General features: G+C 43.5%; 1 protein-coding gene across 2 annotated transcripts in view; it reads right to left on the bottom strand.

Moving 5' to 3' along the window:
* Positions 1-12,880, bottom strand: part of PLCXD2 (phosphatidylinositol-specific phospholipase C, X domain containing 2) — a 51,758-nt gene extending 38,878 nt beyond the window's left edge. For both annotated transcript variants that reach the window (XM_010852726.1, XM_010852727.1), the window contains exon 1: positions 12,165-12,880. In XM_010852726.1, the coding sequence (XP_010851028.1) occupies positions 12,165-12,324 (160 nt within the window). In that variant the 5' untranslated portion in view covers positions 12,325-12,880. The remainder of the gene's footprint in view (positions 1-12,164) is intronic.
* Positions 12,881-12,908: the final 28 nt, after the last annotated feature.

The following is a 12,908-nucleotide window of genomic DNA, read 5'->3' as shown; positions in this document are numbered from 1 at the left end:
GGAATGATGCTAAAGCTGAAACTCCAGTACTTTGGCCACCTCATGCGAAGAGTTGACTCATTGGAAAAGACCCTGATGCTGGGAGGGATTGGGGGCAGGAGGAGAAGGGGATGACAGAGGATGAGATGGCTGGATGGCATCACTGATTCGATAGACATGAGTCTGAGTGAACTCTGGGAGTTGGTGATGGACAGGGAGGCCTGGCGTGCTGTGATTCATGGGGTCGCAAAGAGTCGGACACGACTGAGCGACTGATCTGATCTGACACAGACAAAGTGCAAGCATGCCTGTTTGAGTGAACAGCTCTTTAAAGGCTTGCTGAAGGCAGATGAGCCTAGATCACCTCATCCTTTCCCAAACTTCTCTTTGGTCCATCCATCTTCTTTAAACAGGTAGAGTTCACTCTCTGCACCTTCCCTCCCCTAGCACCTGAATGTCCCCAGCTCCATTTATCTCTGTGTGTCCTTCTAGCTTGAGTTATCTGGGTCAATGAAGAGGAATGTGTTAGAAAACACAGAGGACAGAAATAAACCAGAACGGATGATGAAAGGAACAGCTAGAATAAAATATGGTATTGCACAATTTAAAAGAAAAAGTCCCAGAGAGTAGATTTCCTGCAACTTAAGCTCATGTAAATTATCTTTTAATAACATCTCCTTGGGGCTTCCTATCTTATGTACCTAAATTAGGTCCTTGGCGGAGGGGTGGGGGGGCGGAAATCCACATTTATAGAGAACTTGACTCCATTCTGATAAGGGTGGAAAGGCTGAGGCATCTTTAGGATATACAAAATAGAGCCAACACAGATCCGAGGTTCATGATCAGGGGACTGCTTAGCAGTTTCCCAAGCCAATGAATAATATCTTTAAAGCTTGCCAACCCAATGGGATAAACTTGATCCATCATACTTGATCATCTTCCATGGGGCATGTGGGAGAGTATTAAAGATAACCATTATACTTTCAGCAAAACTTGAGAGGGCCATGTAGCCAATTTAATTTTTAATCAGTTGCCTATTTAATCCATATTTATTTACCATGCAAAAAAGCAACTGTGTTTTGAAGCAAGGCAGAACATTTGGAAGCAGAGGACGTAGATCAACATATTTTTCATGTTCTGAGAAGCCAAAGGGCATGCCATCGTCTAAGAACAGACCTCAGTCTGGGAATCCAGAGAGCTGCTCCTGGTCTAGCCCAAGTGGCTTGATAAGCTAGAGAAAACTGAAATAAATCAGGGGTTCTCATGGTGCTTTCAGACCTGGAATGTTGTCAAGTGAAATATTTATATATAACAACAAATGCAAGTAAAGCTTCTCTGGTTCAAAGGCCTGTCCAGACAGTCCCACTTCTGGCCTGGAGATGTCCTTGTGGGGCTCAAGGGGGAGCCAAGCCTCTTAAGAACTCTGCAGGGGATCAAGGGAATTCATTGCCTGAGACAGTCTCCAAATATCCTATGATTTATGCAAGTCAAAGTGTTTTTCAATTCCATGTATGGGAGGCATTTTATATAGATGGGTATCTACCTTTCTTTGAAAGACTTTCTCTTCCTTAAATGTCCATTAGACACTAATATCCAAATAAGATACTGTAGAGATAATTCATTAATAAGAAATTCTTCCTCTATCTTGCTAATTACAACGCTACTCTGTCTCTGAACAGATGGCATAATTTTTGGTGAAATAACACCTCACAAGGGGCACTTGGTCATGCTCTGATGAGGCTTCTCAGTTCTGGGATAATCATACTTTAACAACTTTTCCTTTCAACACAAAAGAAAGAACAATATGAAGGTTTAGGGAGAACAGAAAAATGTTCAGAGTAGGAGAAAAATTAGATTAAATACTCAACTGCAAAATTCTCCCGCTTTTACTAAGCCTCCTGGTGTAACCCTAGATGTCAATGCGTAAAATAAATGGTATTTGATAATGTGGTAATGTAACTATTAATAAAAAGTTTCCATTTCACAGTTGGTTTGTGGTGCGGTACACAAAGCTAACTTTCCCTCTCCCACTGCAAGCTGCCAACATGGTAGGGGAAAGAATGAAACCAGAAATGACAGAATTCTTACAGAATAAGCAGAACAGTAAACAAGTTTGGGAGGGTTGCGAGGGTCACTTATGTATGACTAGAAGTTCAGGATAGCTTTCTTGAAAGCAAAATTTTAGTTGAAATCTAAATATGTATACACACACACACACACATATATATAAATATAATGGTTCAATCCTTGGGTTGGAAAGATCCCCTAGAGAAGGGAATGGCTACCCACTCCAGTATTCTTGTTTGGACAATTCCATGGACAGAGGAGGCTGGCGGGCTACAGTCCATAGAATTCCACGGTCAGAGGAGCCTGGTGGGCTACAGTTCTTGGGGTTGAAAAGCTGGACATGACTGAGTGACTATACAGTCAAATCACCTTAACATGGCTTCCAAGACCTCTCGGTATCTGTCACTTTCCTCCTGGCCCCCTCCTCTTTGCCTACAGTAAACTAGAGTGAACTATCTGGGTTTGTTAAATGGGCCATTTTCTTTCTTCAAGGTCTTCACCCATATTGTTTCATCTCCTAGGATACTCTAGCCTTATTCCTCTTATCCTGGGGGCTTATTCTGATGTGTTCTTCAGGTTACAGTGTATTCATCACTTTCTTCTGGGGGTGTCCCTGTCTCCCTGTTAAGATATCCCTGCTGTATCAACAGCAATCTTTACCTCCCTCATCATCTTACATAGCGTATTGTATTATAACTGTTTGATTAAATGCCCATTTCTCCAGCTATATTGTAAGTTCTCTGAAGGCAGGAGCCATGTCTGTATTGATCATCACTGAATCACCAGTGCCCAGGAGAGGACCTGGCATATGGAAAATAATCAACACATATGTACTAAGTAGATTGAAAAAGATAATGAATTTCTCATATTACCCCTCAGCAGCCCTAATAATGAATGGGTCATTTTGTTTCTCTTCATCCTATGCAGTTATCTTAGGGTTTCTAATCCATTCCTGATCAAGTCTTTAACTAGCTGCTTTTTTGCCTTTGGGATAACATTTAATGTTTCATCTTGGCATGACACATAAGGCTCATTAGCCTACTTTCCCGGCCTTACCTCCATTACTTTGTTTAAATGAAATCGATGCTTGGGTTTCCTCAAGGAAACTTTATCTCCCAGTCCTAGGTACCCCTGCACTGCATCATTCTTCTCTCTACCTGTAACAGCTGGATACACACTCATTGCTCTTTATACTCTTTATATCAACCCAAGGGTGATCTCCTCTTGGAAGTCCAATCTACCAAGCTTTCCTCCTCCTACCAACAACGTGTTGGTTTTCTGAGTGTTTTTGTGCCCTGTGTATTTTTATCCCTAATGTTTGAACTTTGGCTTTCTACTTTTATGATCAGAACTTCATTAAGAGCAGAGAGAATAATCTTATTTATCTATCACCTAATTTAACACAGTACCTGACACAAAAGGGCCACTTTATAAATATCCTTTGAATACTTTCCTTCTAAATAAATAACTTTTTAAAAATACAGGTAATGAGAAGCAAAATGAGCAAACAAGCACCAGTAATATTTTTTAGCTAAACTGACACGATGTGCTCATATTATTCCTATGAGGGTCTATGCAGATACCTCCTGCCAGGGCAATCTCTTAAACTCAAAACAGGGAGGAAGGAGAGAGGAAGGGAGGGGAGAAGGGAGAGAGAGAATAGGGAGGGAGGAATGGACGGATGGATGCTGCCTTCACCTTTATCTGTTCAGCATGTGTTTTTGCCTGGCTTCAATACTTTAGCATATTGCTTTCAGTATATAAGCCTTCAGTCTGCCAGAGTCTAGGATGTCCCATTCTCACCATCACTGCAGACACCTCCAAGCTCCAAGACATTTGCATTATAAGGTACAACTGCTTCCTATTTTTTTTTTTCTTTACTTAGATTTTGTTAGGTCTGTACAGAGGAAAAAAAAGTACTGATAGAACATTCTCTGAGAAGACATAATGCCCTACAGCCAATAGTTCTAGAATAATTGGAAATTATTTTTCAAAACCCTGTTATTCTCTTAGAAAATGTCAACTGCTTAGTAGCCAAGGAATCCAAAAAAGACTGTTGATGTCTCATAGATAACACGAGCTAGACATCCCCTGAGAGTGGTATAGGGGTCTGTGGCCAACCCACGTGACCTGGGAGCTGCCCAGAGATCTACTAATGCCATCCTCCCAGGGACTGTTTGAGCCTCACTGGCATTCAGCAACCTAACTCCCACATTTCTATAGATGTGAGAAGGTGGAAGAACTCCTACTCACCACGTGTGTGTAAATACTCAGACAGATTTAGTCACAGGTCTCCTACACCTAAATTTGGTTCTTGACGTGTGTTCAAATTCTTTTCACACACACAAATACACCCACCTATTACAATTTCTATAAATAATCCCTCCTCTGCAGGCCGGGTATGAAACTCTAATTAGGGTTAGTCAGCATTTACAAAGTGGTTTGTGCTTTTCTCAAAGGCAAAGTTACAGGAGCTAAAGCACTTCACGACCATTCCCTCTAGTGTGCATGTACCTAAAAGCTCTTAGAGGCCAGGGAGAGTTGTGGAGCCGGCCTGTCACATGGAGCAGAAATCAGGAAAGAGCCCGTGTCAGAAACCAAATCCCCAGCCTCAGAAGCTTGTCTGAAACAGTAGCATGCAGGTGACAGCAGCAGGCTCATAGGATCTGAAATGTCAGTGGGCATGTCTTGCAGGATTTTTAGAAAGGGGAAGCAATAGCAGGCACTAGAACTGGGGCTCCTGAGGGTGAGGCTCAGGGCATGGCTCAGTGTGTGTGCACTGTGTGTGGGTGTGGTGATGGGTGGTATGTGTGCATTTGCATGTGGATGATGCATATGTTTGGAGGGATCAGAAAGCCTTCCACTGCCGGGGAAGGTGTTATAAAATACGTAAAAAGATTTGTTTAAAGGAAAGCATTTTGCAATATTCCTACTCTTCATCTGGTGATAAAATGACTGGGTTAGGAGTGTAAGTTCTGGGGCCAAGAGCAAAGCAGAAGCACATTTAGCAACATGGTCAAATTTTCCCAAAGGCTTTGGATGGCTGGAGACGACAAAGTTTGGGATAGGGGGATAAAGTAGCTGAAGAGGATTTCTGGCTCTCTTGATCTGTTCCCCACAGACTGCATTTAAGGCTCCTTTGATACTCACAATCTGGGCTACCCACCAGGTAGCCTTCCCTTAACTCCAAGTCCCCTTGAAGGGATGACCATTCAAGTTACCCTGATCTGGTCAGAGAACATGGAGACACACGGCTTAATTGGAAGGTCAGCCCCTTAACAAGACTGCAAATTACCTGAAGGAACAGACTGCATTTTACAACTCTTTTTTGCTGTCCATTCCCGACACAGGCTTTCAATAAATGACTACTGTGACTAATTTTTTTAAAAATATGCATTATTTTGTGACAGATGTTGTTCTTAGCATGCTCTATGAATTTATTTAAATTCTCAAATTAACCAAATGAGGTAGTGCCACTATTATCTCTGTTTTGAAGAGATACTAGTGAGCATTGAGACACGGAGAGGTTAAGTAACTTGCTCAAGGTCACAGTCATGAGGGGCAGAGCTGGGATTCAAATCCAGACAGTGTGGCTTTAGCATTCGTACTCCAAACCAACCCATGGTTCTACTTCTTACAGATATGCGTGATTCCTGAATTTCTTGTGGCTTTCGTGTGACTGGGGCAGGGAAAGGATCTCAGGAAGTGATGAACCTTCTTAGAAGAGAAACCTACTAATACAAACACTAAATCACAGCCTCTTTTTATTCCTCACCATGACCACCTGGAAGAAAAAAAGGAAACATGATGGCAACAAAAACGTGCTCCCACTTAAGATACAATTTTGGTTGTGTGTGATTTTTTTTTTTTTCTTGATTGGGTTAGCCCTGGTAAATTCGCCTTAGTTCTTGGTTTTCCACAGCCTCCGATTCCACAGCCTCTGTAGGCGAATGAGTCTCTTCTAGGGCCAGCTCATGGTTTGTGATATCCCCAGAGTGGCACCAACATATCCTTCTGGTTCCACAGTGGATCTTGTGCCATTTTGGGTCCCCATCCCAGTGAGATGCACCAGACCTGATCCAACTTCCAGATGCAGGACTGGAGTAATGATTCCCTCTGTTCTACTCTCATAGGGATTCCGTCTCCCTGCACACATGTGGGAAGTGAGTGTGGGGCCACAGGAGAAGAGCTACAGAAACTGCCAAGTAGTCAAAGGCAGGACTGCATAGGAAAAGGACAGGATTCCAGAAGGATGAAAGAGGAGAGGAGGGCATATCATCCGCCAGGTGAGAGCAGAGAACGCTGAGGGCAGTGAGGTCTGCACGAGGGCTGGTGCTGGAAAGGGAGAGGCTGGGACACAGGCCAGGTCAGTGGAAGGAAGGGGAAGAGTGAACAAGAAAGGAGAGCAGGCTGAGGCTGCAGCCACACTGGAAACATGAGACGCTCACATCTGACCAGGGCAGAGGGAAGACAGAAAGGATTTGGGGTGAAAGAACTGTTCCCGGGGCAGAGTGACACCAGAGACCTGCTTCTGATCCTGCAGACCATCTGACTCTGACTCAGAATTTCCATGGCCAATGCGGCTCAGTGATGAGCCTTATCTCGAGCTACAGTAATATTGTGCAAAGATAACAAGAAACCGATTGGAAAATATTCAGAGTGTTGCATACGGCATTCACAGAAGGTGAACCTAACCTATCCGTTCGGTTTAGTTCTGATCACAGGTGAACATGATGGGGGCTGCAAGCCACTTCTCCAGCATTCTTACTGTCCTGTTCCATGCACTAAACGACTGACTCAATGGTTATCAGTGATGGAGCTGCTATCCTGTGCTAGGACTTAGGATTGTAAAGGGAAATAAGCCATATTCTCTGTACACAAGTTGTACCCAGATGATGCAGAAGAAGATGGATGGAGAAGTGCAATGATAAAGATGTTAACAAAGCCTTCCTGAGGGGCAGCAAAGGCAGTCCTCTAGCCATTTCCCAAATATACCTCCATTCCTAAGCTTAACTGCTTTATTTCAAATGGAAAGCTCTCTTCCCTACCCTGACCCCCCAGGACATATTTCTTGAAATTCTGACCATTCTTCAAAGTCAAATGTCATTTTTTTCAAGAAAGTAGTTTCTATTCTTAAAAGCTGAAATTAATCTCTTCATTCTATGTGCTCAGTCATGTCCAACTCTTTGCGACTCTATGGATTATAGCCCACCAGTCTCCTCTGTCCATGAGATTCTCCAGGCAAGAACATTGGAGTGGGCTGCCATTACCTTCTCCAGGATATCTTCCTGACCCAGGGATTGAACCCCCGTCTCCCACACTGCAGGCAGACTCTTCATCATCTGAGCCACCAGGGAAGACCTAGTTGCTACTCTTAAAAGTTGAAATTAATCCTTCCATTCTATGTGCATCTGTAACACTATTTACATCTCTGTTTTAATATTTAACCCAATTAGTTTTTTAAAATTGTGTATGGTGGATACACGTGTGTGTTTGTGTGTGTGTGTATGTGTAAAATCTCTAAGTTGTAAGCTTGTTTGACAGTAGGATTGATGCCTGATTCTCCCACAGGCCTGAGCATGAGATTTCTTTAAATGTACTCAGAGTATGTACAATTTGAACTACTCTACGGTCTGTTTTATGATGCTAAAGTGAGAAGACTTTGCTTCATTCTAGCAATTGTGAGTCCTTGTCTGCACATGCCAAAAATCATTTCTTGTTCTGAAAAGGCATAAAAAATAACCTTCACAAAAATGACCTAGTCATTTTTCTATGTTTGTAGGTGAACAGGCAAAAAAAGAAACAAAAAACCTTCAAACTAATCAAAGAATTTTTAATTTGGGAAGGACTCTACCCTGGTGGCTCAGAAGATATAGAACCTGCCTGCAAGGCAGGGGACTCAGGTTTGACCCATGGGTCAGGAAGATCCCCTGGAGAAGGGAATGGCTACCCATTCCAGTATTCTTACCTGGAGAATTCCATGGACAAAGGACCTGGCAGGCTACAGTCCATGGGATTGCAAAGAGTTGGACATGACTGAAGGGTTTTCACTTTCAATTTCTAAATTTCATTTAATCCAGCATCTTAATTACAAATGAGGAAACTAAGACCTAAGAAATTCAGATACTTCTACAGTATCAAACAGCCAGAATCAACAATATCAAATTTCCAGACCCTTATAGTCAACGTTCTTTCCAATAGACCAAATATATTATTTTTTAAAAGAGAGAAAACATGGTTTCTTAAAAAAGAAATAACACTGAAATACATAGAGAAGAATTCATTGGAAACCACAGACATTATAGAGAAAAATTTTCCTATCAGTCTATTGTCCATAGAAAAAAATCATGCTTTCACTAACATGAACAAAATTGTTTGTAGAGTTTAAAGCTTTAATTAAAAAATCTGACTTTTCCAGACTTTTCACCCTTAAGGTCTCAAATTATTCTATGCAGTTGGCAGGGAGAACTGTTTTGAGGTTCTCCAAGATAGGTCAATATGTCTGGGTGAAACTGGTCATTAACAGGTGTTCTTAACAGTTTTGGGCACAAAATAACACATCAAGGCTTTGCTGAGAGATGCACATTCACGCTTGTTCTCTCCCATCACGATTTAGGCAAATGCAATAGATGCACTCAAATCTGACATAGTGAACTCCATCCCAGTTCTTCTATTAAGGTCAGAACCCCCGCCTTTTCCCTGCCCTTTCCCATGTCACTGCTGCCCCACTGCCACCCTGACAGAGCTGACCCATAGTAAAGACACCCTGAGTTGGCACACACAAGCACATGTGCACATACAGAATAGGTCTAAGCACTACATTTGAATTTAAAACTTGCTGGATTCCAGTTCCAAATGGGGATATCTTACTGGCTTCTGTTTCTGGACAGGGATATATATGGGGCTTCCCAGGTGGCTCTGCGGAATCTGCCTGCTAATGCAGGAGACACGGATTCGATTCCTGGGTTGGGAAGATCCCCTGGAGAAGGAAATGGCAACCCACTCCAGAATTCCTGCTTGGAAAATCCCATGGATGGAGGAGCCTGGCAGGCTATAGTCCATGGGGTTGCAAAGAGTCAGACATGACTTAGTGACTAAACAACAACACACACATACATTAGTGTGTAACCTAGACAGCATATTAAAAACAGAGACATCACTTTACTAAAAAAAGTCTGTCTAGTCAAAGCTATGGTTTTTCCAGTAGTCATGTATGGTTGTGAGCTGGACTATAAAGAAAGCTGAACACCGAAGAACTGATGCTTTTGAACTGTGGTGTTGGAGAAGACTCCTGAGAGTTGCTTGGACTGTGAGGAGATCCAATCTGTCAATCCTAAAGGAAATCAGTCCTGAATATTCATTGGAAAGACAGATGTTGAAGCTGAAACTCCAGCATTTTGGCCACCTGATGTGAAGAACTGACTCATTGGAAAAGACCCTGATGCTGGGCAAGATTGTAGGTAGGAGGAGAAGGGGACGACAGAGGATGTGATGGTTGGATGGTATCATCAACTCGATGGACACGAGTTTGAGTAAATTCTGGGAGTTGGTGACGGACAGGGAGGCCTCGCATGCTGACGTTTATGGGGTTGCAGAGTCGGACACGACTGAGCGACTGAATTGATATATATATATAATAGATATATAATATGTATACATATCTATGTATATATCTAGCTAGACAGTGATATATAATTGGTCAGATAAAAAAATCACCCAGTTTTAAAAATTCTTTCATTTGTTGCAGAGGACAGTCTGAAAACTAGTTTGCAGTTACAGAACTCTCCCCCTTCCCTCCCTCTAGCTGCTCTGAACTTCCCAGGGCCTCCTTAGGGGCACAGGGAGAGTGCATGGGTTTTGGAGACAGCTACATAGGAGCTTAAATATTACTTCTACTGTTTGTTACTTGTGTGATCTTGAAAAAAATTACTTAATCTCTCTGGACAATAATTTTCTTATTTCTAAAATGAGGTTACTACCCATCTTGGAGGTGTAAGGGTTTGAGGTAATATATGCCAGAGAGTGCTGTGTGCATGTGCTCAGTGAATAATAACTATTATGATGAAGGTGATGATGAGGGAGAAGGAAAAGAGGAACAGGGAGGAAGATGGTGGCCTCCACTTCCCGAATGGCTGTCTATATTCCAGAATCTCTCAACAAGTCCTGGCAGAACTCGACTGCTAGTCCTTAGCTGGGGAATATGAAGCTCAAGGTAGACAAAGGAGAACCAGCATCGAGGCAGGGGTGCAGGGGCCGGGGGAGAAGGGGGAAAGGGTTCACAAATGGCTAGCATTTAATATGTGATTTTCGTCTTCTGAGCTTTATATTTTTGCATACACTCATGTCCCATCCGCTGCTGGGAAAAGGACATTCACAGCAATGAGTCAGTATCTTTTGAGCAGTCAAGGACACTTTTTTTGTTTGTTTGTTTAGAAGGACAGGACTTCACAAAGCAGTGGCTGAGCAAATTTCTGTGCCCCCTCGGTGGATAACCACAGAATTTCCAGTTACAGCAGAAGGCCCCACTATTTGCTAACTCTGGCAATTCTAGTAACTGGAGAAACCCTACAAATTAAGAACAAATGCCCAGCTCCTTTCTGGAGTCATAGGGTCAGAGTACCCAGCCACATCATGGGCAGAGTTGCTGCTGTGGTCTGAACCGTCAAAAGTACAGCAGGAAGTACAGCCTACCCGGACATGCCTCAAACGACAGAGTCATTTTGTGCCTGCCTAAGATGCCATTCTGTTTGCAAACACATTCTATTTGCTGTACCACCTGACAAAATATTCCATCAAAAAGCCTAAAGACAAATGACTCATGTTGAAAGAGGCCTGTGCATCATTTCAGCAATGACTCCACAGGCGTCAATTAAACAAGGAAAAGACCTGTTCTGAAGCACCACCGTCTGATATTTCCCAGAGAGCCATAGTCAATGCTGATAAAACACAAGTGATCATAACCATAAAGAGATTTAGCAACCCTCTCCTTGCTCAAAAGCAACAAGAGCCTATGAAGACGATGAACCTGGAAGACCTCCAAAAGAAGAGGCGACTCAGGGAAGGCTGCACCTGAAGCCGGCACAACTCTTCCTCATGCATAGAAAGCAAAGGCCTGGGGTTGCATGAGGTCATCCTGTCTGCCACCAAAAGGCAGACTGCTCCCAGGGATGTTTGGGAGTTTGCCTGGTAGTCTAGGGATGAAGGCAATTGTTATGTCTCCAGGTGAGAGAAAGGATTGGCAGTGGTCCACTCCCCTGCTCCTAGCAGTGCTTTCCAAGTATCAGAATCTAGACCTTGCCCAGCACACAATACCAGGATTACTGTAGTCAACCTCCTTCCCTGGAAACCCAGCTTCAATCAGCTTTTGGATGGAAGGAAAAGGACAAATCTAATGAGAGTGTTGTCACAGTACAAACCCCCCAGGAGGGAGAGCGGCTGGTGCAGAAGTGGGTTCCAAGCCTTCAGTTCTAGATCAGCCAGGCAGACACCTGTGTATATATAGACAAAGCTTCAAACACCACTTCTTCATCACACCTAATGACTGGCTGTGACAAACACCTGTGTTCTCTATTTCTGGCTTTTCCAACAACAATAATATGTGTTTGGATACTCAGTCCTAGTTCTGAATCTCTTCTTAAATGCTAATCTGTTTCTTGTTTCTCCACTATGCAAGGTCAGATAAATGAGAAAGAAAACACTTTACAGTGTTAATTTTGATCCAGATCTAAAATTGTTCATGACTTTTTATTCATTACCTTGATCTCTCCTTTTTATTTTGAGTGATTCAAGGAAACACATCTCTCACATACCCTGGCCCCAACACTAAGAAGGTAATGTTCTTAGAATTAGTCTATTCAAGAACAAAACAAAAAGACCCAAACAAACAAACCAAAAATGGGGCTTCCATTCTCAAGTCCCTTTTTGCCAATGATGCAGTGTACTTAAATCTCTTTACAGGAGCTGCTTCAATGTTAAGCTTTTAGTTGGAAATAAAAAGAGGTTTAGTTAAGGTCAGTGACAATTATTTTCTCAGCACAATAGAAAGGCAGCTCAACCCATTAATCACACTAAAATGGCAGAAACAAACAGAGTGGGTACAAGTAGGAATAGAAGAATACCTGGAATTGCCAGATTGGAAAGGGGGACGTTGTGGAGGTGAGAAGGGAGTGAGGCCATCCAGTCGGCATTGCAGACCTCCAATGTCTTTGTCCCGCTGGGGTTGGGGGAGCAGATGGTCCCCATTCTGAGTTTCCTTCTTACCTTCCTAAATGCTATCATCCCTTTCTGTCAGTCAGCTGTTCAAGCTCAGCCCAGTGCCACTCATTCAGCGATCATCATCGCCCAGGTTCTCCAGTATCTCCAGCCACCTTTGTCACGCCAGTCTTGCCCGAAGGCCTTCGTGCCCCAGAAAGACGCGGGGCAAGGACGAGATTCCTTAGCCCCCAGCACCCGCAGTCCCCACGCTCACCGACCCAGCCGCTGTTCCCTTAATCTGATCAGACCCAGCTTCCTTAAACTTCTTACGCTCCCCCTTTGGACCGGGGGAACGTTAGGCCCCTCGAAATAAATCTGACAGAAACTGAACGTCCTACGAGCAGCCACTCCTGGAGCCACTCACACGACAGGTGCCCACACGACACATAGACACGCCGGTGTGTCTATACACTCGTGAGCGCCCGGACGCACCATCCTCAGCTTGATTTACGCTTTTATGAGTGCCACTGGGTTGGCAAATAAGCTGGACCTGCCTGATCTCCCTCTTCCGGCTCCTCCGCACTGTTCCCCCTGCCCTGTGGCTTCCAGAAGGCGCTCAGAAGTGTAACCGGCGGCACCCGGACTCCCGGCGGCCCCGCCCGGCAGTG

This window comes from Bison bison, unplaced genomic scaffold, assembly GCF_000754665.1.
Source record: "Bison bison bison isolate TAMUID 2011002044 unplaced genomic scaffold, Bison_UMD1.0 scf7180017864314, whole genome shotgun sequence".
Classification (NCBI taxonomy): domain Eukaryota; kingdom Metazoa; phylum Chordata; class Mammalia; order Artiodactyla; family Bovidae; genus Bison; species Bison bison.
The sequence above is the reverse complement of the archived record's forward strand: the minus strand, read 5'-3'. Positions and strand labels throughout refer to the sequence as shown.